General features: G+C 53.7%; 2 protein-coding genes and 2 long non-coding RNA genes across 21 annotated transcripts in view; 2 read left to right on the top strand and 2 right to left on the bottom strand.

Annotated features, from left to right (window-relative positions):
• RNF157 (ring finger protein 157) overlaps window positions 1-18238 on the top strand; it is a 92727-nt gene extending 74489 nt beyond the window's left edge. For 2 of the 11 annotated variants that reach the window (XM_078374709.1, XM_035301834.3), the window contains 8 exons: window positions 1113-1351; window positions 2197-2305; window positions 3962-4151; window positions 4614-4792; window positions 5035-5100; window positions 6024-6072; window positions 7919-8029; window positions 15458-18238. In XM_078374709.1, coding sequence (XP_078230835.1) covers window positions 1113-1351; window positions 2197-2305; window positions 3962-4151; window positions 4614-4792; window positions 5035-5100; window positions 6024-6072; window positions 7919-8029; window positions 15458-15579 — 1065 coding nt within the window. In that variant the 3' untranslated portion in view covers window positions 15580-18238. Of the gene's footprint in view, window positions 1-1112; window positions 1352-2196; window positions 2306-3961; window positions 4152-4613; window positions 4793-5034; window positions 5101-6023; window positions 6073-7918; window positions 8030-8838; window positions 9384-13540; window positions 13582-14298; window positions 14528-15457 lie in introns of those variants that run through there. The other 9 variants (XR_013536003.1, XR_013536002.1, XR_013536004.1 and 6 more) reach the window with 9 other exon arrangements.
• Window positions 6069-13903, bottom strand: LOC144582716 (uncharacterized). The gene is made up of 3 exons (XR_013536008.1): window positions 12314-13903; window positions 8027-8171; window positions 6069-7221 (listed from the first exon to the last, which is right to left on the bottom strand). It is a non-coding gene; the product is annotated as an uncharacterized LOC144582716 (long non-coding RNA).
• Window positions 17383-22346, bottom strand: LOC103793386 (uncharacterized). 8 transcript variants are annotated; one of them, XR_013536007.1, is made up of 4 exons: window positions 18977-19264; window positions 18798-18882; window positions 18365-18501; window positions 17383-18135 (listed from the first exon to the last, which is right to left on the bottom strand). It is a non-coding gene; the product is annotated as an uncharacterized LOC103793386 (long non-coding RNA). The 8 variants fall into 8 exon arrangements; XR_013536006.1 differs by lacking the exons at window positions 18365-18501; window positions 18977-19264 and adding an exon at window positions 22248-22346 and having other exon boundaries at window positions 18687-18882; XR_008481705.2 differs by lacking the exons at window positions 18365-18501; window positions 18977-19264 and adding an exon at window positions 19988-20122.
• Window positions 19427-24440, top strand: FOXJ1 (forkhead box J1). Its single transcript, XM_002806872.6, has 3 exons — window positions 19427-19563; window positions 20106-20772; window positions 22649-24440. The coding sequence occupies exons 2-3, from the start codon at window positions 20275-20277 to the stop codon at window positions 23414-23416; spliced, it is 1266 nt and encodes a 421-aa protein (XP_002806918.2). The 5' UTR covers window positions 19427-19563; window positions 20106-20274; the 3' UTR covers window positions 23417-24440.
• The last annotated feature ends 1406 nt before the right edge of the window (window positions 24441-25846 follow it).

Here is a 25846-nt window from a genome sequence, read left to right as displayed (position 1 = left end):
TATCAAGAGCCTTAAAAACATTTATACTTCATCATGTAAGAGCTAAGAATTTAATAACAAGAAGATAATTTGAAAAAAAGGCATTCAAGGATGTTCCTTAAAACTTGTTTATAATAGGACGTGTTAGACACTAGATAACTACCACTAGAATAGTTAGAAAACTTAGGGGATCTATGAGAAGCAGACATATATGAAGAGGCTTCAGAAACAAAGGAAAATATTTAAGTTCTGGCCAACCATGGTGACTCACATCCGTAATCTTAGCACTTTGGGAGGCCAAGGCGGGAGGATTGCTTGAGACCAGGAGTTCAAGAACAGCCTGGGCAACATAGTGAGATCCCACTTCTATTTTTTTAAAAAGAGGAAAGTAAAATAAGCAGAATATAAAATTGTTATTTACAGCTTGATCAAAACTGTGTAAACAGTACACAGAAAAAAATGGGAAGAAAAGACACCAGAATGCTAACAAAAGTAACTTTGGGTGATTTGATTACTGGTGATTTTTTTCCCCTTCTACTTTTATGTATTTTCCAAATTTCCTATAATTAACGTGTTTCCATTATAATCAGAAAAAATAGAGATTATTAAGAAAAGGTTTACCAATAAGTAGGATCTACAATATGTGGTTCTTTGGTATTTTATTTCTGCTCTAGTATAGTTCTTACCAGAGCTCCCCAGAACAGATATAAAAGAAAACGTTTGCCGGGCGCGGTGGCTCAAGCCTGTAATCCCAGCACTTTGGGAGGCCGAGGCGGGTGGATCACGAGGTCCAGAGATTGAGACCATCCTGGTCAGCAAGGTGAAACCCCGTCTCTACTAAAAATACAAAAAATTAGCTGGGTATGGTGGCGCCTGCCTGTAATCCCAGCTACTCAGGAGGCTGAGGCAGGAGAATTGCCTGAACCCAGGAGGTGGAGGCTGCAGTGAGCCGAGATCGCACTTGCACTCCAACCTGGGTAACAAGAGCGAAACTCTGTCTCAAAACAAACAAACAAACAAAAAACAAACAAACAAAAAAAAACATTTTTTTTTAGTGTAGAGTAAGTAGCATGATCATGCCATGAAACAAAAAGGACCTAATTAATTCTTCAACCTATCTCTGATTTCCCTAGTCCTCAGAGAATATTCCACCAGGCTATGAAGTAGTATCTCTTCTAGAGGCCCTCAATGGGCCCCTCACCCCATCCCCAGCAGTTCCTCCACTTCACGTGCTTGGAGATGGCCACCTCTCAGGAATGCTCCCTTCATATGGCAGTGATGGCCACCTGCCCCCCGTCAGGACGATCTCCCCTCTTGACCGCCTGTCTGACTGTGGCAGCCAAGGATTCAAACTCAAGAAGAGTCTCTCCAAGTGAGTAGCCAGTGCTCCATATATTGCCCCCGGAATCCTTGATGAGACACTTTAATCCTTCTTGGTGCTGGCTCACATCCTGGGGCCTTACGGCAGGGTCGCCCTCTGGGCTGTTCCAAGAGCTGCTTGTGGGAAGGTTATCCCATCCCTTAAGAGATGAAAATAAGATGGTATATAGGTGCTTAGGAAAATTCTGATTAGACAAATCTCTTATGTATTCTTTTTTTTTTTTCAAGGGTAGGGGATGGGATATAGGAAAGAGGACGTTGAACACTGTGGATAGGGCCATACAGGCCCCTGGGAGCATTGCTTAGTCCAAAGACTGAAGGAACCTTGTGATCCATATATCTTAAACATCTAAATCCAGCTAGGCACGAATCATGACAAGCTTTCTGTGGCAGAGTAAAGGGGAGGGCATTTTACAGATGAAAGTATTGAGATCCTGTAAATGGCAATGGTTTTTCCCAAGTTTAGATAGCAAGTCATCAAAGGAGCTAAAGGGAAAACTTAGCACTTCTGATGCCCCAAAGAGGCCTCCATCCCTCCCTGGTTCTCTTTTCTACCTCCCTAGTGCTACTTAAGATTTGGGTTTTGAGCCAGGCAGGTTGGCCCACACTTGTAATCCCAACTACTCAGGAGGCTGTACTCCTCCTCTGTTAAAAATGTCAACAAAAGGATTGCTGAAGCCCAGGAGTCCGAGTCCAGCCTGGGAAACATAATGAGACCCTGTCTCAAAAAATAAGCAAACAAAAGAGATTTGGGTTTTCCCCTCAGTTTCTCCTCACAGTAAGTACTGTTCTTAAACGGATGTTGGATACAGCTGCTTTTCTTCTGGACTCCTACAGATCCATTTCCCAAAATTCTTCTGTGCTGCCTGAAGAGGAAGATGAGCGTTCCTGCAGTGAGTCGGAGACACAGCTCTCTCAGAGACTGTCAGCTCAGCATCTCGGAGAGGTAATTGACATTCCTCTCCTTTTCTTGGGTGTTGTACTCCAGGGACTTTCCTCCTACCTGCATGCCTCATCAGGTCCCTCTGCTCTCATTCACTCATCAAACACCTTTTCAACACCCTCTGAGGCAGCGGCAAAGCTTTCATTAGATTCATGCATTCATCAGTGTATGCCTCCTGTATTATTTGCCAGGCACTCTGCTATATGCTGAGGATAGGAGCTGGGGAACTACAAAAGTCCCTGCCCTCGTAGCATTTATATTCTTGCTGGCTGGGATGGGGTGGTGGACACAAAAGACAATAAGTAAAAAAATACACATGTGCCAGACGGTACTGTGGATCAGCATGTCACACAACAGGGAAGGGAGTGTCACAGCTGGAAGTGGGGATTACCATTCTTAAAAAGTGGTCCAGGAGCCAAGACCAAGGGATGTGGAAGAAGTAGCTATGCAGATATAGGAGGAGAGAGGGCTATAGGCCTGGGAACAGCAAGTGGAAAGCCCTGGGGTTAATTGGGGGCTGCTGGGAGGCCTGTGTTGAGGAATGGAAGAAGAAGGCTGGAATTGTCTACCCTGTGTGTCCCACATAGACCTCATTTAACAAAAGTGTATACACCTCCTCTGTGTCGGGCACTGAGCTAGATAGAGCAGAGCATAGAAAGGTAAAGTGGTCCCTGGCCGTGGGTGCTCAGGTCTAGCTGGGACAGGACAGATGCATGGGAATAGCACGTGCCTGGCACGTTGTTGTTGCTCAGTAAGTATTTGTTAAATGACTAAGTAAATTTTATAGAAAAGAATTGTGCCCAAAACGGAGTCAATAAATTTCTGTGTCAGAGATGGATAAGATCAGTGGAAGAGATCAGAACATGTGTTATGGAGGAGTAGCATTTTAGCTGAACCTTGAAGTTTTTTAGACAAGGAGAAAAAGGTGAGAGAAACATCCATGTGGATAGGGTGGTGCATGCAAAGGCACAGAGCAGGAAGTCGAGGCTCTGAGCAGGGACATGGTGAGCACTTCGCTTCCCAAAGGCCCACCCGACTGCAGCGTGCACTCTGGACTAGACAGGAGACAGACTCAGCCAGGGAAGGGCTCCAGTAGCCGAGGCGAGAAGGATCGCCTGAACTAAGACAACAGAGGAGTGCCTGGAGGGAGGGGAAGGGATTTTGGAGACACAGTCTGAAGAACTTTGCATCTGCCTCAGATGGGTCAGGCTGTGCGCCCAGATGCCTGGCAGGTGGGGGCTGGGATTGGAGGTGGGGCATGTGAGGAGCAGCAGGCTGGGAACAAGGTGGTGTTTGTATCAGAAATCAGCTGAGCAGGAGTTAACTGTGCTCTGTGTGAAGATACCCTGCAGGCAGGGAGGCATCTGCTGGCTTTGTATGCTTTTGCCTCAGAAGGAAAGCTGATCATAATCCTGGGGAAACCTGGGGTGTCCCCATGTCACAGCTGCTGGGTGACCTGTGTCACCCGAGCTGCAGTCTTTGTATGGCCCCAGCAGATGCTGTGCCTTGGGCAGGAGATGTTGACTGAAGTGTGTGCCTCCCCTGGGAGGCAGTCATTCCAGGCTTGGGCTGAGAAGTGAGGACAGAAGAGAGAAGCTGCGGCCTCTGCAGGCCAGTCAGTCCCTCCCAGTGTCGCCTTTCCTCCTCATCTCTACCCAGACCTCCGCCCTGACCCCTTCCTCCAGCACAGGTGACTGGCGCTTGCTCCATGTCTGTTGTGTCCCCCACACCCCCCAGGAATGTGGTGTGACTCCAGAAAGTGAGAATCTCACCTTGTCATCATCTGGAGCTATTGACCAGTCGTCTTGCACAGGGACGCCTCTGTCGTCCACTATTTCCTCCCCAGAAGGTACATGAGGAGCGGGGAGCGGCTGCATGTCCTTGCCCCTTACCCAGCCACAGTGTCCTGGCGTTTCCTCCGGGAAGGGACATGGGAGTGGCAAGCTAATACCTGGGCAGCATGACAGGTAGGCCCTGGCTTGAGAGGGAAGAGAACTTGCTTTCCTACCATGGGTTAGTGGGCTTGCCTGTAGCTAGGGGGTGTCAGTTCTCTCAGCTCCAGTCCTGCTGTCATGAGGTTTCCTTTAGCATTATGACAGGGAAAAGCACATGTCTTGTCCTCGAGGCTGAGTTCTGAGCTCTAAAATATAAAGGAGCAGAATTTTGGAAAACCTTAAACCTAAAACCAATTTTAGGGGAGGCCACTTTACTCCTTACTGCCTGAGTATAGAGAGAGGGCTCTGCTCCCCAGAAAGCTTGCAGAAGCCCTGCCTGACCTCTAGGCTCCTTCCTCCATCCCCTGTCTCCAAAGGCCCTGCCAGCACCAGCAGCAGTCTGGCCCAGTCTGTCATGTCCATGGCATCGTCCCAGATCAGCACCGACACCGTCTCCTCCATGTCTGGCTCCTACATCGCCCCTGGCACTGAAGAGGAGGGAGAGGCTCTCCCTTCCCCCCGGGCTGCCAGCAGGGCCCCTTCAGAAGAAGGAGAGGTAAAGGAAAGGACGGGAACCACCCTGGCTTCTCTGTACTTTGCAGACATGTCCAAAGTAGCATAACCAAAGATCTGCCACTCATGGCAGCAAAGCCCCCCAAAGTGCCTGGAGTGCCACAGAAAACAAGGCATTCCCTTAGCTCTGACCCTCCTATTTGACACCAATTTTGTACTGAACAAGGTTTGGGTTTGCTGTCAGGAGCTTAATGGGAGACCTGTAAAAACTGTGCTCTTCTGCAGGGGCTGCCAGCGGAGTCTCCAGACAGCAACTTCGCTGGCCTCCCAGCTGGAGAGCAGGATGCAGAGGTAACCCCAGCAGCATGAAGTGGACCCCTTCCCACAGCCAGAGGAGTCTGGCCATGGCTGGGGATGCCAATAAGGACCAGGGCCAGGGGGCTGTGCTGACAAAGCCTTCCTGGGGACATGCCTATATCAGTCACAAGTAGAATGTGGGTAGAGATGAGAGCAGCCACCCCGGGGTCTGTGGACTGTCCAGTGAGTGGGGCCACTGGTTCTCAGGGTCACTGGTGTGGAGTGAGTTCAAGAAAGAACTTTTCTTGCCAGCCCCTGGCCTTGAGAATGTATTGTCCTTCATTCCACTAGTATCTACATGGGGAACTGTGTCCCAGGTACTCACTGGCACTGGGGCAGATACAGACCTATACAGAACCGTGTGGTGAGGTTTCTGCCTACCCCCAGCCCACTGGACCTATCTAGGAGCCCTGTCCAGCAGGCAGACAGGATCACAGTTCAGTGTGATCCTGTCTGTGCCCTGACTGTGGTGTGCTGTGGAACGCCAGCTCACAGTGAGAGATCTAGAACTCTTCTTGAGCCAACTACTCTCAATGGAGTATCTAGATAGGGTGTGGGATCTTAAGAGATTTCTTAAAGTTTTATGATCTCACAATTTGCTCTTTCATTTAGTAACTTTTACTTCCACCTTAGAGAAACAGTATCAGCTAAGCTATTAACAAGGGTGTTCCTGACAGACCATTCTGAGCCTATATGGGTAATGTGGCTCGGATCTAATCCCTATAGGCAGATGGTGCCTCACCAAGCAAGATCTGCCTCTAGTCAGCCTCTCAGGCATATTAAACACAGATGAAAATATATGCTAGTAACGTAGGCCCTGGAGTTAGATACCATTAAGATGATTAGTTCCGTCATCAGCCAATCAGTCGACTCATTTTCCTGCTTTATAAACTCACAAGGCCTTCCTTCTATCCTAGGGAAATGATGTTATAGAGGAAGAGGATGGATCACCCACACAGGAAGATGGTAAAAGATCTGGTCCTTTATTTCCTTTTATTATCTTTCTTTCCTGGGTATTCTTTTAAGGGGTAAAGAAAAAGGTACCAGTATGACTTGGTGGCACTGTTCAGTTGTATGGCTGTTAGAGGAAAGGCTGTCTTCTTAATGGTGTATCAAAGCAAGCAGGGCACTGATGACCTCTATGACCTCCTCGGCTCTTTCTGGGCCTCAGAGCCAAGGATGTCAGGTGCGGGTGCTGCAGGATATACATGCAGGTACATATTTACCCCAAGTACATTCGGAAGCGCTCTAAGCAGCTCCCATCGCCAGCCTCTCTGCTGCAGGTGTTCAGTGGAGCCCCACAGAGCTGCTCTGGCAGTTTCAGTGTTGAACAGCTATAGCCATTTCTTCCACTGGGGGGAAGGGGAGGACTATTTGGCAGCTGGTCAAGTCTTGCTTTAGTTAGGAAAATGGCAGACGTTATTGTAAAAGAGGACTCCCAGGAGCCAGCAGACACATTAAAGGCGTGGTCAAGGAAACAGGTCCAGGTTTCTTCAGCAGCTCAGCTTAGGCAAGCATTTTTAAGGCTGTTGTAATGGTTTTCCTGCACCATAATTGAGGCTTCAGTTACATCTTCAGTTGGAAGAATATTGTTTCTAGTAAGGCTAGAAGAGAAGGAATGGCCCACAGAGCAAGCACATAGGAGGAAGAACGGAGGTGGGAAAGTCTCCCCTGAGCAGGGAACACCACGTGTTCCAGGAGCCAGACTCTTCCCCCTTCTGCTCTGAAGCACCTCCCGCAAGGGCACCTCCAGAGCACACGTGTGCCCCGGCCTGGATGCAGACGCACCAGCAGATGTCATCCTATTGCTTCTGCTTCAGCGCTGGCCATCGCTTGGGGAGTGTGGAAGGTGTGCGTGTGGACCTGACAGCTCCTGCCTGGCCAAGGAGCCTGAAGGAGAAGGTGGCCGCCAAGGCTGCCTCCATCAGCTCTTGCACCCCAGCCCAAGGGGATTTGTAGTGTCACTAACTCAGCTGATGACTTCAGTGCTCGAGGCTGTAGAGTTACCCCTTGTGATGGTTTCTCTGATAGAATATCTGCTTCTAAGAAGTGCAGTGTGGCCAGGTGGTTTCAGCTGACATTCCCTAGCCCTGGAATGGATTTGTTTTCTTCTTTCTGTTTCACGGAGAAAAAAAGAGGAGAACTTGATTTAAAAAAAACAAACAAACATCTTTTAAAACCTTTCCCTTCCCTTCTTACATGTCTGTAGATTTCTGGTTAGTCACTTAAAACACACTGAAAATAACAACTCAGGTCTCATACAAAGGAAATCATAATTTTGTGAATGTAGTCATTCTGATTTGATCTGCAAAATTATGGACCCGAAGACCTTTAGTTGTTGTTTCATGCACTTATTTTGCAGAGCCCTGTGGTCATAAACACGCCGTGTGGTCATAAACACCCCAGCTCGCATCTGAGGCAGACACAGGCATGAGCAGGATGCCCTCCCCACTGGCTCTCTCTAGCTTCTGCCAGGTGGTCGCAGCCTCACCGGCCTGGCCTCTGCCCAGCTCTGCTCACTCCAGTGTTCTCTGTTGAGCCTGTGTCCCACAGCCCTCCTCAGCAATCTGACCCGTTAGGGAACAGCAGGTGGAACGGGCTCTAGGGAAGCAGCAGGATAGCGCAAGAACACAGACATGCCCATGCAGCGTGACTCCTTTCTTGTCCACTCTTTACCCACTTAATTACTGTCTTTTTTTAACATATGATTTGATTTGTTTTTTGTCTCCATCCTTAAGATTTTTATTTTAAGGACAGCAAAGTAGAGAAAAACACAGCCAGCCCCTCTCTAACTGCATTAACTCCGTTACAGGCCAGAGGACATGCGCATTTCTAGGTATGGAGTGTGACAATAACAATGACTTTGACATCTCAAGCGTGAAAGCACTGGACAATAAGCTGTGCTCTGAGGTCTGCTTACCTGGTGAGTGGCAGTCTGCTGAACATGAACTTGGTGGGAGACGATCCCTGTGCTCTTACCCCTGCTCTCACCCTGGTACACCCATCTCCTGCTCTGCAGTTCCTGGCAAGAAGGCCTGGGGTGTGCTAGTGCTGGAGAACACTTGCTGAAAGGAAGTAAGAAGGCCTGGGAGAGTCCCTGAGCTTTTTGCAATGAGCCATCCTTGCTCTAAGTGAGAATATTAGGGTAGGAAGAAAGAAGCAAAATATATAATTTGGCCTAAACACTCTCCACTCCATCTCCTGGCCTTGCAGTTATCATGTCAGGTGGCCTGGTCTTGTTTTCAGTGACAGGAAGTTTGAGCAGACAGATACCACCTGTCTATGAAAGTCTTGTAAGGATTGCCTGAGCCCTTTTAAAGTGAAGCCGTAGCTCCTCAGAAGAGATGTGCTTCAGCTAGGATCAGAGAGGAATCTAAAAGCAAGCATTTTAGAGGCTAAGGAATGATTCTAATTGAGCCAGTGAGCTTTGGGTTACCAGTGCATTATACATACTGGATTCAGATCCAAAGGAGAGGTCAAGTTAGGGCTTCACTATGCTCCCTGGAGCTGCAGCTTCACAGGTGATCAGGTTGTCAGTGTGCCCTTATTCTTCTTCATGATACTAAACCGAATCTAGGTGGTGTCTTACACAGTCATGTTCATCACACTTTGCACACCGACTGCCTTTTTAGTTAATGTGCCCGTTCAAGGGCTCCAAAAACTGCTTTTCTAAAATCCACATCTTGCCCAAGTGGACTCAGCCAAATGTCCCCTCCGGGTTTCACAACACAGATTGTCCTTCACATCGTGTTGTTTGAATCCTCTTAAACATTCCCTGAATGAAGACTCACTTCAGCTTCAGAACAGCCACATCATGGGTCCAGTGCTTTACTCGCTCGGCGACGTGGCTGGAGGCATTGGAGCCACACGACCTCTGCGGTTGCCACTCTCCATCAACCTGTGCAAGGCACAGTTCCAGCACGCTCTGGCCCCACACAAGCTTGTGGCAGGGAAGCTGGAATTCTCTAGAGACGCTTTCTCCAGCCTTTCAAAGGACTTTCTTGAGTCATTTTCTATTTAGTTTGTCCTAAAGACACTGCCTAGGCCTCTTCATATTCAGTGAGACCGAAAGAGGCAGTATTGGTTCCCCTGCTTCTCCTGCACAGGCCCAGGGAAGACCCCCTTCCTGCCTGAGTGTAGACCATGGGGCCAGCCTCCTGCCAGTTTGGCCTGGACTGGAGCTGCTGGGGCCCAGGGGCTGTACCACCCCTACCTTCCCGCCCTGGCCTGGCTTCCATCTGTCCATTTGTGTTTCACATCATGTTGCCAAATGTAAATTTGTCTGTCTGGTTTGTTTATTTTCTAAACTCATGTACGTTCTCTAGACTTGGTATGAGAGTTCATGTTCACTCCGTGCCAGCACTGTCCTCCCTGCCAATGCTTCACCCCATCCAAGCTTGCTGGCCACGCACACACCTGGGAGGCGCGCACTTGGGGCTGTGAGTAAGGCTCCCGTTCCTAATTTGCGAGGTCCTGTATTCAGTGTACTAAGATCTTCCAAGAAAAAATATTGGTGAGATTGTATTAATTTCTGTTCTATGAAAATGGGAATGCTTCTGTGGCCAGGGCTATGGAAAGGATTCGGTTTTGACTGGCATCCTCCGTCCATAGTTGGGTGAAGATGACATCTCTGCCTTAGCTCTGCCCTGTGTCTGAGGCAGCTCTACCCTGGTCATCTCCTTCCTGGGCTTTAGGAGGGAAATTTAGCTCACTGCCTCCCTCAAGGGGCTCCCTTACCCACCCCTATTTTTTGGCAGAGGAGCTGCTGGGAGTTGTTTTAGCCAACAGTGCTGGTGGAAATTCAGTGTATCCCTCTGCTCCCTCCTCTTCCTGACTCCCCTTGGCGACCTGCTTGGTGATAGTTACTCCACTTACAGGATTACGGGAGGAGAGCAAGGACTGGGAGGAAGAGAGCAGCCCTGGGGTTCCTTAGGGTGACTTGTGGAGGCAGCTGTTTAGAGATTATGGTCAGCTCACAGTTTGGGCCAAACATGAAATCAGATGCTTATGATGGCTCTCGGAAGAGGGCCTTGGGTACAGCACTGTAAGTGTCCCATTCTATCCTCACCAGGGGCCTCAAGATGAGGGCCTGTAGTATTCAATATACTAAGATTTTCTAAGAAAGAAAAAAAATGTGTGAGACTATTAATTTCTGTTCAACAAAAATGGGAATGCTTCTGTGGCAAAGACTATGGAAAGGATTTGGTTTTGTTTGGTTTTTTTTTGAGATGGAGTCTCACTCTGTCGCCCAGGTGGAGTACAGTGGCATAATCTCGGCTCACTGCCACCTCCGTCTCCTGGGTTCAAGCGATTATCCTGCCTCTGCCTCCTGAGTAGCTGGGATTACAGGTGTGTGCCACCATGCCCATCTAATTTTTGTTTTTTGTGTTTTTTTTTTGAGATGGAGTTTTGCTCTTGTTACCCAGGCTGGAGTGCAATGGCGTGATCTCAGCTCACCGCAACCTCCGCCTCCTGGGTTCAGGCGATTCTTCTGCCTCAGCATCCCGAGTAGCTGGGATTACAGGCACGCGCCACCATGCCCAGATAATTTTTTGTATTTTTTTAGTAGAGACGGGGTTTCACCATGGTGACCAGGATGGTCTCGATCTCTTGACCTCGTGATCCACCCACCTCGGCCTCCCAAAGTGCTGGGATTACAGGCTTGAGCCACCACGCCCAGCCTAATTTTTGTATTTTTAATAGAGACAGGGTTTCACCATGTTGGTAAAGGTAGTCTCAAACTCCTGACCTTGTGATCTGCCTGCCTTGACCTCCTAAAGTGCTGGGATTACAGGCATGAGCCATCATGCCCGGCCAGGATTTGTTTTTAATTGGCATCATCAGTCAGTAGTTGGGTGACAGTGATATCACAAAACCTCTGGTTCCCCTTTTACTTGAGAGGGAAAAGCACATCTCTCTAAGCAAAATGTGTCTCTGGTTCCGCTGGTAGCATCACTGGTAGCAAAAGTGCTGGAGAACTCTCTGGAAGTATCTGGTAGGTTACAGACAGGAATAACTACTTTGGTAGGTCCCATGGTATACATAGACCTCTTCACACTCAGCTGTAAGTTCAGCTTTCTATCCCAGGGCCAAGATACCACTGGCTGTCATGGCGCCTCACTGCTCCTGCAGCCAGCTCTCTCCCTGTCAGGACAGCTGCACATGTGCTTGGACTCTGCTTGAGTGTGTTTCCCTCTTCTTTTTTAATACTTTCTCTTTTTTTATTTTATTTTTTATTTTTTTGAGACCAAGTTTTGCTGTTGTTACCCAGACTGGAGTGCAATGGCACAATCTCAGCTCACTGCAACCTCCGCCTTCTGGATTCAAGCAATTCTCCTGCCTCAGCCTCCCGAGTAGCTGGGACTACAGGCACGCACCACCATGCCCAGCTACTTTTTGTATTTTTAGTAGAGACGGGGGTTTCACCTTGTTGACCAGGATGGTCTCGATCTCTTGACCTCGTGATCCACCTGCCTCGGCCTCCCAAAGTGCTGGGATTATAGGCATTGAGCCACCGCGCCCAGCCTCTTTTTTAATTAATTATTTATTTTTTTAAGATGGGGTTTCACTGTGATGGCCAGGCTGGTCTTGAACTCCTGACCTCAGGTGATCCACCTACCTTGGCTTCCCAAAGTGCTAGGATTACAGGCGTGAGCCACTGCGCCCAGCCGTGTTTCGCTCTTCAAGCGGGTACCACTCCCTTCGTGGAGGGCCAGTGGGAAATGGAGCCCAGGGTGGCTCCCATGCTCTCCCCGTGCCCTGCACCATGTTCACAGCCTCTGCCAGGAGACCCAGCTGGTGGCAAGGACTGAGAACCTTGCTGGTTCCCATCCTCACCACTCTGGTCACGCTGGTGAGGGGCTTAGAGGCACTTCTCTTATTCCAGCCCCTCCCCCCTTAAGAAGCTTCTGGGTCTTCCTGGGCCCCAAGACCAAGGGTGGATTTTTGGTTTTTCACTGGGGAGTGTGTTCCAAGATTGCTTCTGAAAGGAGTAAAGGGGAAGATCTAAGTTGACAGGTGTCACAGGTGGTACTAAGACTAGAACTGTAAGACCACGCTAAGTAGATGTGGCTCCAAGGAGTTTGGTGGACTTTCCTGCCACACAGGTGGCAGGATAGTCATCGCGGCAAGTGATAGCTCTGTGAAGGCTCTGGGGTAGTCAGTGATGGAAAAAAGGCAAAGACAGACCATGCATAGTGGCTCATACCTGTAATCCCAGCACTTTGGGAGGCCAAGGTGGGTGATCGCTGGAGACCAGCCTGGGCAACACACTGAAACCCTGTCTCTATAGAAAACACAAACATTAGCCAGGCTTGGTGGCGTACACCTGTAGTCCCAGCTACTCAAGAGGCTGAGGTGGGAGGATCGATTGAACCTGGGAAGCGGAGGTTGCAGTGAGTCAAGATCATACCACTGCACTCCAGCCTGGGAGACAGAGTGAGACTGTCTTCAAAAAAAAAAAAGGCAAAGATAATTTTGATCTTTTTAGTGGTGATACAAATATAGTTTTTAAATTATTGCATTGAGGGGAATGAGCATATCCAGTGAAATCTAAAAATGCTTATGGAGACCAAATTAAATTCTCTCTTCTTTTTGAGAAGCCTCAGAACCCAAGACTAAAATGCCACTAGGAAAGTTTACACTTTGTGGGCACTAAGGAAAAATTCAAACCAAGTTTCTCCTTTCCCTGGAGAGAAATCGGCAAAGACCATTGAGCTATTAAATTCCTTACATTTAATTAGTGGCTTGGTAGAGGCAGGAAAGGGGCTTGTGAAATTTTCCTAAATGTGCTCCCAAAATCTACCTCTAGAGGTCTCTTCATACTCCCATTTCTGACCCCCAAAATGAGAAGTGAATGGAAAGCACCTTTATCCATTTCCCTATAAGGATTTTAAATCTCCACACTCCATTTTCTGGCTGGAGGGGCCTGGATTCAGCCAGACAAAATGGCGGCACCTGCTTTGGAAGGCCCCTCAGCACACAGACTGGCTTTCTACAGCCGGGCTTGTCGTGGGAATGAGGCTGAGGAGAGATCAGTAGCAGGGCTTTGCCATGGGCCCTTCAGGGTCCTGGCCAGTGGGAAGGCACCCCCCTCTTGCTGCTGAATCTCCCTCACCACAGAGCATACCAAGAGGCCGGGAGAGACTTCAGATCTGATTCTTGAGTCTTCCACAAGTAACCGATGCTCTGCCCTGGCTTATGCTTCTAGATTAGAAGGGTGCCATTTGTTGCAAGGACTCCTGTGAATGAAGAGTCAGGGCGACTCTCTGGGCCCAGCGTTTTATGGCTTGCTGGTGGCCTCGGTGGTGGCAGCAGCGGTGGTGGCGGTGGCGGTGGCGGTGGCGGCGGCGGCGGTGCTGCTGTTTTTATTTGTGCATGCATGTGTGTCTTCTCTCTTGTTTACCATTTGCTTTTGGTCTTTCCTACTGAACAGCCGCAGCTCCGGAGTCCTGCCCCATAAACATTGAGGAATAGGTATGAGATCTACCGAATTCTATCAATGAACAAACAGCTCATTTTATTTTGGGTTTCTCACTTTAAAGGCAATATTAACAGCCTTATATTCATCCTGCCACATTTAGACACACAGTGCCACCACTAGGGGTGAAAAAACACCTTGACTCACGTCCCAGGCTCCAGTACACACCCCCAGGGAGTCAAGATCCCAAATTCAGTTTGGATGTGAGAAGATACAAGACTCCTGTTCTCACTCTTCCCCTGGGGTCCAGCACCAGAGACTGTTAGAGCCCGAGGGTGATTAGCATGCCAAGCCACTGACGGGATGTAAGCAAGCCATTTATACCTGCTGACTCCACGTGGGTTAAAGCACTTCATGTCCTGGGCTGGTCTGAGGCTGACTCAGGACACTTGGGAGTGGCCTCTCAACCTCACGGCCACACTCTACAGTGTGTCGGCCTTGTCCACTGAACAGGCCCTCCTATGGGTCGGGTGTCCTGCTGGGCTCTGGACCACAGCAGTGGAAAAGTCATGGCCCCTGCCCATGGAGGAGCTCCAGGACTCAGCGGTTTCCACCATGTGACGTGTGCGTGGAGCCGTAGTTCAGGCTGCAGCGAGCACTTAGGTGCACACTGGCCTCACCCGGCCAGAGGTGCCTTGTAAGGGGAGGGAACTGGGAGACATGGCTTACGAGGCCCACAGCGTCTGGAGGATGACATGGCTTCCCTTCCCCAGGGTGCCAGGGGGCCCTGAGAGCAGAGGCGGCCAAGGCCCAAGGCAGGAGCATTCTAGCCTCCCTGGAGGGAAGGCACTGGAGGGAACCAGCTCATCTGTGGGCGAAAGATGAAGAGGACACCCAGTGAAAAGGCGAGGTGGCCTGCAGGAGCGTGAGCACAGGCTGTTGTAGGAGTCAGATTCTCTCACCAGCACTTGCGTTCTCTAGTCCTCACAGCAAGCCTGTGAGGTCAGTACTCATCTCCCATCTGATGGATGAGAAAACCAAGGCCCACAGTAAATTGATGTGCCCAAGATCACACCGATGTAAACTGGAAGTGGAGCCCAGTTAGTGTGACTACAGATGGCGTCACAACATGGCTAGAAGTGAGCCCGTAGGAGCTTGTGGAGGATTGGATGCGGAGCACAAAGGAAAGAGCAGCACCCAGAATGGGTTTCCAGACTGGCGCTGGCGCTCCTCACATGGGGGCAGCAGCAGATTTAGGGGAGAGGATGCGTTCAGTGGTGGTACCTGTGGGACCCCAAGGCTCCCAGGCTGGTGTCTGCTGGGCTGATGGCACCAGCTAGTAGCAAACCTCAACAGCTGCGCAGGTGCAGGAAGAGGGGAAAATGGCAGGTGAGGGGGGCTGGGGCCTCACACTGTCCTCCCTCCATGTGGCCTTCTGTCCCAGGAACCCTGCTGGGTGGCCAGTCCTTTCCTGCTCCACCTTGGCCCCCGCAGAAAACATTAATACTTTGGGCCAGAACGAACATAGTCTTCTCACTTCCCCCCACCTCTTCCTGCCCCAATGAAAATAGCTCAGCAAGGCCCAATTTCCTTTTCCTGTCTATCGTAACATATAGGCAAACTTTCAAACCAAGAACTTAAAATACTAAAGTGGATCCTAGGGTAAGTTCACAAAACAAGGAGCATCCTCCCTGTCTGGGAGCCACCGTGGCAGTGACTGTACCTAGCCCAGGGGGCAGGAGCAGCCCCTGCACCTGTCTGCACCTGCTTCTCTCTGTTCTTAAGAGGGTGCTGTGGCTTGCGCCCTCGCAGGGGTCTCAGATGATACTCATCCTGCTCCTTCCGTGCTGACTCCTGGGCTGCCCTGCTGGAGACACCATCTGGACCTGGCCAAAGCTTTGGCCCCTTTAATGTTCATTTTCTCTTCCCCAGGTACCTGGCAGGCTGATGACAATGCCGTCAGTCGATGTAACGCCCAGCGCCGACGCTTGTCATCCAGCAGCCTGGAGGACTCTGAGACGAGGCCTTGTGTGTGGGGCCCTTTGGCTGTCTGAGCCCCAGCCCCTGCACTTGGGCTCCCCTCCTGCCCCTGCATTCCATCCATCTTCACTTGGCTGCTGCCTCCTGGGCATCCTTAGCAAGAGGCTGGACTTTTCACCCTCCTGTGACAGCTCATACAACCTGTAACCACAATCCCTCACCTCTAAGAGGAGACTGGAGCCCTCCTTTCTCCCTGTGGCCTAAAGCCTCTCAATGAACTGCAGCTCATGAGACTCTTTGCAGGGACTCTGGAATGTCCCCATGGTATCTTGATGTTCAGATGGAGCTGGGGTCCATGGGCTAGTTGTTTCTTATGCATCTTTTTTCTCCTTAGGGAGTAGAACAAGAAGGCTTAGAGTTTTGGCAGCTTTGTTGTAAACATCCCTCTGGCATTTCCTGGTCTCTGGCACACCATAAACAATTGAAAACCTGAAGTCTGGGGTGGGGCTGGAGGATGGCTCCTGTGGAAAGGAAAGCCATGCTGCACACATGTGGCCTTTCCCTCCACAGGCACTAGGAGTGCCTTTCTCGAGGACAAGAAATGGTAGCAGCCAAAAGGTGGCTGAAAGAAACAATCCTTCCTTCTGGGAGCAGAGCCAGTCTTCTGGGCCTGCTTACAAAGGAGCCCTTGAATCTGCGAATCCCCCTGTTAAGATGATTTCCCTTAAGGAGCATTTCTCCTGATCAGGTGCATTCAGGGAGGCCTAGTACTCCATCCTAAAGTGACATTTTAAGAAACATGTGTTTGACCTCTCTATGTACCAACTACTGGGTGAGGAGTGGTCACATACTATGTCGTAATTCATCCTCACTCACCCAGGAGGTGGCATTCTTGTCCCTGTTGCTCCCATCTATATCCCTTTTGTTAATGGTGGAAGAGAAATGTGGACCAGTGATTCTCAACTGCCCAGGTCCCCATAGGAGGTGGTGGAGAGGCTTGAGCAAAGTTCAGGCAGCAGCATGCAGCCAGCAGCAGTGAGCCAGGAGCAGAGGCTGGAGTCAGGGCTCAGGGCCTTCACCTCAGGGGCCCCATCCATCCTCCACGTGTTCCTCCCTTGCCTTCCAGAGCTGCTGAGCCTAATTAGTAAAAGGGGAGATGGGGCCAGTCACATGCTGATTGGCAGTTCAGAGATGGTGTTCTGTTCATGTGCCCTCCCCACCCCAGCCCAGCGCAAGGGCACAAATACAAGAACCAAAACAGCACGTCTGGACTATGAGGTGGTGGCTGCCCCCTTCCTCAGCACTTGTGTCTCGGTGAATTCCATGTGGCTCTTACTGGCCTTTGGAAAGTTGGTTCTTTAGTAGGGCATGAGTATTTGGAAAGCAAACTTAGAAACAACTATTATTTGTGAGGTTGAGATGTGGGAGAGCCTTATAGGCTATGCCCATTGTGGTGGACTTGTCTTAGGGTTTGGAATTGTTACCCTAAAAAAGCTTTTCAAGGCTGTTTCCAAGGCCTGATAGCCTCAAAAAGAGCCTGGTGCCCAGGCGGTCCTGTGCTCCTGTGTGGCCGCAGAGGCCAGGAGTGTGGTGACACTGCCTAGTGGTTGTGGCTCACATCCTGCCCTGATGAAGGGAAGCCTGTTGTCCACCCTCTGAAATACTGCAGTAGACTCTGCCATTTCAGGCCCCACCTAATGTCCTTTCCTTCCCCCAACATTCTTCCAGCCCCTTTCATATTTAAGATGCATAAGCTGAGCAACAACCCCACTTCCTGATTTCCCTGAAACGTGAGCTCAGAAGCAGCAGGGACAGTGGTGGCACACAGACCACCTCCTGTCCTGTCCCCCGCAGGTGGTATTCACAGTGTGGTGTTACCTGGGAGGAGGGAGGAAGGAGCTGAGATGAAGGAGATTCAGGTAAACAGTAGCTGAAGTGGCCAAGACCCCCTTCCTGGAGGTGTCCTTCCTCGAAGCAAGTGCTCAGTCCTCTCCTAGGGAGAGGCACAGAAAGATTCCTCAAGGCCTCAGTTCCACATCCACAGCATACCTAGGTTAGAAATGTCCTTTAACTTGTTTCTCAGTTCCAATTTCTCCTCTTCCTCCCTCCCCCACCTTCTCTTGGCTGTCATTTAGCTCTCTGGCCGGCAGAAATACACTATCCAAGGAGTTAGTCCTCAGTCAGCCTGATTAGGACAGGTCAGTGGTCAACCCTTTTGCCCCAGTTCTTCATCTGGAGACAGTCACATAGTCACATCCACAGTTCGCCCAAAGAGAAGAGGTGGGGCCTGGCTTCTCCCACAGGGCACAGCCTAACTCTGGAGACCCAGGGCTCCTTCCTGCTGCACTAGGCCTGTGCTCTCCCTATGGCCTTCAGGTGGTGTGATCCCAGCTTCCTCACGGAGCCGCGTTCTGCCCAGTTCCATCCCACCAGTTTCCACCCTCACTGAGGCATCTCTTGGACACAGACCCCCACACTCATGCGTCTCACCTGGGGAGTTAGGATCCTGCCCACCTGGGGTTGGCACGCTGGTTGCTCACTTTGCTTTGGTCTGAACACCTGGTGTGCGCATGTGTATACTGCTTGAGCCATCTGTGTACCCCTCTCCCTGGGGTACACTTGTGGGCACACTACAGTGGGGACAGCAAGAATGCAATATATTATGGATTGCTGCATGATTCTTAAAAATGAATAAAACTGTTTACAAGGGAAGGAGAGCTAACTAACTACAAAGTGAGTTTATCTGTGAAAGTTTCTCTTTCTTCAGTATTCTAATATTTTTATTCAAGAGGATCTGGAGTTGGAGGAGTGGGAGAGGCAAGGGCTAGGAAAAGGCATGTTGGTGGGGGAGAGATGCACCATTGCCGGGACTTCTTCATGGCCTGGGCATCAGCCTTCCTGGCTCCAGCTCCTGGGCAGAGGCTGGGTAAGCAACCCAGCCCCCACCACTGCCTCTGCAGCCGCCTTAAACCGGAGAACTTCCAACCCTGCAGCTCCTCAATAATTAAAGAGCAGGAAAGCTGGTGACAGGAGGGAGGCCAGGGGAAGGGAGGAAGAAGGGCCACAGTCCCCAGAGTCCCTCTACCCTTAATCCCTGTCACTTAAAAGTTGGTGAAATTAATTGACTAAAAGGCACCGCTAGAAGAATTTGACAAGTCCATGACTTCAGAGTTTTACCCACGGGCTCTGCCTCATCCGCTGTCTCCAAAAGAGTGAGTGTGCTTCTGCAGAAGTCTCTAGAATATCAGCTTCCTGGAACCTTGAGGATAGGGGTGGGGAATGGGCTGCTTACCGGGACACACTGGATTACCCTACCGCCTGGTGTTTGCCGCCTCTGTGGATGTAAGCAGCAGGTGGCATCGGAGAGTCAGACCTGCCTGGGGCACCAGAGAGAGATACTAAGGGTCGGGGGAGAGGGAAACGCCGCAGAAATATGAGAAAGTGCCACTCGCAGCGGAGAGGAAAGAAAACCTCAAGGATACGGTTCCCGAGCCTAAGCCCGCTCCCAGCCTTAGCCCCTCAACCCGAGGCTCTGTCCCAGGAGCAGTCGATGCCTCAGAGAGACCCGGACTGGAAGGGGGTGGGGGCGGGAGTCGTGGTTCCCCAGGACGAACGGATCCGTAGCGGTTCCGGGGGCCGCGGGCCGCGCGCTTCTCCGACCCCAGCGCGGGGCCCTCTGGCGGGAAAGAACCGAGCCCGGACGCGGCGGCGGGTAGGGGGTTGGGTGGCGCGGGAGAGGGCGGCAGAAGGAGGGAGTTCGAAGAGCGTTGCCGCCAGAGAGCGTGGCAAGTGCCCGCGGTCTCCTTGGAGACTTGCTGGCCAATAGCAGTGGCGGAAGCTGTTTATGGGGGCGGAGCGTCGCCATGGCTGCAGGAGAAGCCTTTGGAGCGGCTACTTATTGCCGGTCCCAGGGCCGCGGTCGCTCAGAGAAGCGCCGTCGGGCGGGGGGGCAGCGAGAGGCGCTGGCAGGGCCCTCGAGCGGAGGGGCAGAGAGCCGCAGGGGGTGGGAGGAACTTCTTCCAGAACCTTCCTCTGGCCCGGGCTGCGCTCTGAGCCAGGTAAGGGACGAGGAGGGCTACAGGCCCTGGGGAAGGGTGGGCGACGGTACCAGTCCGCTCTCTCGTTCGTCCTTGACGGAAGTGGTGGGCCCAGGGACTGACAACGGAGGAGTTTGTGGGAAACTCGCCTCCTGCCCCTCATAACTGTTCCGTCCCCTTCCTTCCCGACGACCCCCTATCATAATATTCCTTTTCAAGGATCAGAGGACCTCCTCCGCTCCCGCCCCGTCGTACTGCCCTCCCAGACTTGTCGCCCCATTTCCATTTGTTGCGGGGAGGAAGGGGGTCCTGATTTCCTGCTCTTCGGGAGAAAAGGATAGCCTCGGATGCCCCTACCCTCTTACTTTATTTGCCTAATAAAACCTCGAAGAGGAAAGGAGGAGGGAGGCGGTTCTGGTGGGGGGGGGGGACCCCAGGGCCTTACTTCTGTTTCCCAGACCTCGGTACTAAAAGATCCTCCCCAGCTGCGGGGATGATGTTAGGGGAGGCGCCCCCTGTACGGGGCGTGGGGTGGTGCTCAGCTCCCGCCGTGGTCCTCGCAGGCACCACAAGCATATTCGGAGGAGGCGCCCCAGGGGTCGCGAGATGGAAGCGCGCGTCCGAGAGGCCGAGTAACCGAAGCTGCGGGAGTCAGCGGGCGGGAGAGCGCGGCGGGCCACCCCCGACTCAGGCCGTGGATGCTGACCGCCCCCTCGGAGAGTCCCCGCAGACATGGCGGAGAGCTGGCTGCGCCTCTCCGGAGCCGGGCCGGCGGAGGAGGCCGGGCCGGAGGGCGGCCTGGAGGAGCCCGACGCCCTGGATGACAGCCTGACCAGCCTTCAGTGGCTGCAGGAATTCTCCATTCTCAACGCCAAGGCCCCCGCCCTGCCCCCGGGGGGCACCGACCCCCACGGCTACCACCAGGTGCCAGGCTCAGCAGCACCCGGGTCCCCCCTGGCGGCCGACCCCGCCTGCCTGGGGCAGCCGCACACGCCGGGCAAGCCCACTTCGTCGTGCACATCGCGGAGCACGCCCCCGGGGCTGCAGGCCCCGCCCCCCGACGATGTGGACTACGCCACCAACCCGCATGTGAAGCCTCCCTACTCGTACGCCACGCTCATCTGCATGGCCATGCAGGCCAGCAAGGCCACCAAGATCACCCTGTCGGCCATCTACAAGTGGATCACGGACAACTTCTGCTACTTCCGCCATGCAGATCCCACCTGGCAGGTAGAGGAGGCGCGGGCGGCGGCCGCTCCCTCCCCATTCCCTCCTGGCTCCCCACGGGGCATTGGATTCACATCCCAGATCTGCAGGCCAAGTAGGCTCCGTGCGGCCAGGGCCCCAGAAGGGAGGACTGCAAAGGGGCCCAGTTCTTGCAGCTGCCCCTCCTTTGACTTCCAGAGAGGGAGAAGGGAGAGTGTCCAGAGGTAGAGGGCTTTAGGGGTGCAGAGGCTGAGATTCAAGGGGAAGGAACCTGCCATTCATCCAGCAGGCCCAGGCCAAAGACCAGGGCTAGACCGCGTGGATAGAGTCTCCTTGGGGAGAGCAGTGAACTGAAGGCACATTCTTGTCCCAAGTCCTAGAATTCCTAGCCACTGCCCTGCCCGGGAAGGTTTGTCAGGCTGGGAGTCAGAAACGGAAACTGGAACATGGCCTCCCTGCCAGGCTCTATGTCCTGCCCTTTTGCAGTTGGCTTGGGGAGTGTGGGATGGAAGGAGTGCTGTGGCATGTGAGGGCCAGCTTTGTCCCAGTGGAGGGTGGAGGGCTACCCCCTCCTAAAGGGGGACCTTCCTAAAGCTGCTGTCCCAGCCCCCTACTTCAACCTCTGCTTAGTTTTCTCCCTCCAACCCCCGCTCTCAGCCAACCTCCCTGGGGAGACAATTACCTGAGCCAGGTACCTTCCACAGGGGCTCTGCCTGCCACACGGCTGCATGTTCCAAGTCTCTGGAACCTGGCACAGAGCAGCCAAGGGGCCCCAGCCACCATGTAAACATCCCAGCCTTGCTGGGGGCACTATCACCCACCTGCCCTGCTGTCCCAGCCCAGGACCCTGGGCCCCAGCAGGCTTTGGACAAGATGAAACACATAAGAATGGACAAGGCAGGAGGATGGTGGATTTGAGGCTGGGTGGACATTGCTCCGTCTTCAGCCATCACCATCAAGGGCTAGTTGGTAACAGAGGCCCCCCAAGGATGCCCAGACTCTTCCCTGAAGCACCCAAAGTGGGCAGGCCACAGGACCACAGTCCCAAGCCATTTCAAATGCCCCCTGACCCTAGAGCAGTGTCATTTTAGCCACAGCAAAAAGCAGGGACCCTCAGCCCCACCCTACCCTAAGCCTGTTCAGCTTTGGCTTCAGGAAACCAGCCCCAGGAATGAGTGCTATGCTCCTGGCTCTTGGCTGGGTAATAATCAACTGAGCCTAGAGTAGGGGGAGGGGGCCTTGGGGGGTGAAGGCCCAGGCCAGCAGCCAGCTCAACAAATAGGGAAAGTCATCAGATCCTACACCCCTCATCCCTGCATACGCTCGCTGGCTCTCTCTCTCTCTCTCTCTCTCTCTCTCTCTCTCTCCTCTCTCTCTCTCTCTCTCTCTCTTTCTCTCTCTCTCTCTCTCTCTCTCTCTCTCTCTCCCCGCCCCCCCCCCCCCCCCCCCCCGCCACCATCCTTGGCTGCCCAGCCCCCTCCCTGGACCCATTCACTCACAGAGAGGGCCAGCCAGGCCCAGGCAGAAGGAGATGGCAGTCCAGGCCCTGGGGGAGCGGAGGGCTTTGGCCAGAGGCTGTGAGCAGCAGGGTGAGGGAGGGAGGGCAGGCGATGGGGGTGGCACGGAGAGCCACCCTGCGGCTCAGAGCTCGGATGACTGAGCAGGCAGATATCCCGGCAACAGGGAACAAAAGCCCCCGACAGCACTCCGGGCTCCCAGTGCCCTGTGGCTGGTGTCCCAGAGCCGAAGCCGCCTGGGCAAAGCAGCATATCTGTCCCCCTCTCCCCTCCCCTGCCGGAGAGAAGATGGGGGTGTGCAGGAGGGCTAGGTGCCACTTCATTGCCCTGTCCCCACTGACCCAGCGGTTCCTCTTTCTGTCTGGCTCTCTCCCTATGCCCAGAATTCAATCCGCCACAACCTGTCTCTGAACAAGTGCTTCATCAAGGTGCCTCGGGAGAAGGATGAGCCAGGCAAGGGGGGCTTCTGGCGCATCGACCCCCAGTACGCGGAGCGGCTGCTGAGCGGGGCCTTCAAGAAGCGGCGACTGCCCCCGGTCCACATCCACCCGGCCTTTGCCCGCCAGGCCGCGCAGGAGCCCAGCACTGTCCCCCAGGCCAGGCCGCTGACGGTGAACACAGAGGCCCAGCAGCTGTTGCGGGAGTTCGAGGAGGCCACTGGGGAGGCGGGCTGGGGTGCGGGCGAGGGCAGGCTGGGGCATAAGCGCAAACAGCCCCTGCCCAAGCGGGTGACCAAGGTCCCGCGGCCCCTCAGCACCCTGCTGCCCACCCCAGAGGAGCAGGGTGAGCTGGAACCCCTCAAAGGCAACTTTGACTGGGAGGCCATCTTCGACGCCGGCACTCTGGGCGGGGAGCTGGGTGCTCTGGGGGCCCTGGAGCTGAGCCCACCACTGAGCCCCGCCTCGAACGTGGATGTGGACCTCACTGTCCACGGCCGCCACATCGACTGCCCCGCCACCTGGGGGCCTTCGGTGGAGCAGGCTGCCGACAGCCTGGACTTCGACGAGACCTTCCTGGCCACATCCTTCCTGCAGCACCCCTGGGACGAGAGTGGCAGCGGCTGCCTGCCCCCGGAGCCCCTCTTTGAGGCCGGGGACACCACCCTGGCCTCCGACCTGCAGGACTGGGCCAGCGTGGGCGCCTTCTTGTAAGAAGCCAGGCCCCACCCCACCTCCGGACAGTGCCCAAGTCAGGGCCCAGAACTGCCCCCCAACACAGGTCCGCGGACACCCCACCATCCAGGCAGGGGCTGGGCCAGGGCTCCAAGGCTGGTCCCGCAAGGCCACATGGCCACCAGCCCCGCTGCAATCAGATTCAAGCCCAGGAGGCTGAGGACGAGGGCCCAGGACCAGAACTGTTGCCTCCTCCCCAGCCCGCCTTGTACACACAGTGTTTCCTTGCTCCCCATCTTCCCAGCCCCAGAAACTGGCTAAAGGGTCCTGCACCAAGAGAGCCAAGGCCTGGAGGGGCCCAGGTCAGGGTGGGGGGGGAAACTGGGCCCTCCCAGAGCACCTCCACTCTCCCCTTCCCGCCCCCCACCCAGCTTCCCCAGGTCTCTATCCAGAGAGAGTCCCCAGGTACAACAAATGCTAATTAGATGACAGCAAATTAACCCCCTGGAGGCTTCTCCTGGCAGAGCCTCCGTGGCTGGGGCAGGCGGTGGATGAGGCAGAGCAGGGTAGAAGATGGACTGGGGGAGGGGGCAGAGAGGAGACCAAAACGAGGTGGGGTCACAGGGTGGGGCAAGGAGATCCTCTCTAAGGCCTCTGGGGTCTTCACCTGGCCCCATCCCTAGGGGGTGGGGCGGGGATGTAAATCCCTAATCTTAAGACTTGAGGCTGATAGCAGCAGGAAGTCTGGGTCTGGGGGTTTGGGGCAGGGGCAGCCAAGCTGTAGGGGGCGGGACAAACTAATGTAGTGAGTGTAGCTGTAGCTGTAGCTGAGGCTTCACTGGGAGGGACAACGAGCTTGCTGGAACTACTGGGACCAAGAAATGGGGGTACCCCACACCCCTGCCTGCACTCCCAGGGGGCGGGGGCGTGCCTTGCTCCACCCAGACCCCCTGGGCTGCGTCCTACATCCGCCCTCCCGCCCCGTGGGGCAATTTAACCTTTTTCATGAAAAGTTATTTACAATGAAAAGTTTTTAAAAATAAAATTTCAAAAGATCTAAAAATGGACCTGCACAAAACCGTCTTTGGGAACAGGTGAGGGCCCGGTGTTCTGGAGGGGTTGAGCTTCTCTTTGCTGGAGGCGGGGATGGGGTGGCTGAGAGGAAGATTCGGGGGGCACCGAGGGCCTGCAAAGACCCCTGCCAAACCCCACGACCTCAGCGTCCCCAGGAGGAGGAGGCTAAGGGGTGGCTCTCGGATGTCCCCTGCAGCCTGGGTCTCAGCTTCCATCCATGCAATGGGAAGACCGGGGCCTATAGCCCGGGGGGATTTGGAGACAAAGGGAGGAGTGGCCCCCACCCCCAGACCCAGGGAATCTCAAAGACTAAGTGTGCCCTGGGCTTGGCCCCTGCCGTCCCCCGCTGCGAGGGCCTGCCCAGGCCCGCCCGCCCCAGTCTGCCGTCCCGACCTGGGCCAGCCTCCAGCGCCTCCTCCCCTTGGTCCTCTCCAGGAGGGATCCAGCCCCAGGGCCCCCACTTCCCACCCAACCTGGCCCAACGCAGGTTTGCGGAGGAGAAAGGCCACCAGGGAAGCGAGTGAGCTCAGACAACCTCTCCCACCCACACTGGCAGGAACCGACTACTAGAGTTCTGACAGGGGAACTGAAACACAGGATATTTGTGTCTGGGTGACACTCAGCTGGCACCTTTCAGTCCCCTGCCCCATGCTTTGCCCAGGAGCCACCTCCCCACTCAGTCCCCACCACACACACACCCTCACTGGTGCACGACTCCTCGGGAGAGCCAATTCCTCTCACACAGGTGCGCACATGAGCACACACACGCAGGGGCACAAACAGGCAACGTCCTGAGCACTCCTGCCCAACCTCCACGGACCCCTTTCTCCCAAAGCCCCTTTCTTTCTCCATCCTCTAGGCTGGCTCTAGGCCAACCTAGCATTCCCCTGCTAACCAGCTGCTTTCACTTGCTAATTATTCTAAATACTGCAGAAGGGCAAGCAGCCTGCAGGGTCCGGGAAGGCTGGCTGAGGGCCACCCCAATTCCCTTTACCCCGAAGGCAATTCCCCCTTCCCTTCCCCACTGTCCACCCCCTTCCTCTCCATGGACCCCACCATTGTGGGAACAAGGCACGGGCGCAGCATTAGGGGAATCAGCCTTTTCTCCCCAGGATCAGCCTCCAGCTTTGGACTGACTGGCGGGGTGTGTAGCTGTGTGCCCCAGGCCTGTGCTAGGGGGAAGAGGGGCAATGTCTGGGGCAGGCAGGACCCCCCCCACTGGGGGAGCACCAGGCCTGAGAAGCTGAGCAAGGTTTGCCCCAGCTTGACAGTAACCTGGAGGCTCCTGAAGATCCCGCTGCTGGGCTGCACCCTGGACCAATTAGACCAGAATCTCCGGGGTGGGACCCAGACATCAGCATTTGTAAGGTTCCCAGATGCTTCCAATGTGCAGCC

This window comes from Callithrix jacchus, chromosome 5 (assembly GCF_049354715.1).
Source record: "Callithrix jacchus isolate 240 chromosome 5, calJac240_pri, whole genome shotgun sequence".
Lineage (NCBI taxonomy): Eukaryota > Metazoa > Chordata > Mammalia > Primates > Cebidae > Callithrix > Callithrix jacchus.
Note: the sequence above shows the minus strand (reverse complement) of the source record. Positions and strands in the feature narration are given on the sequence as shown.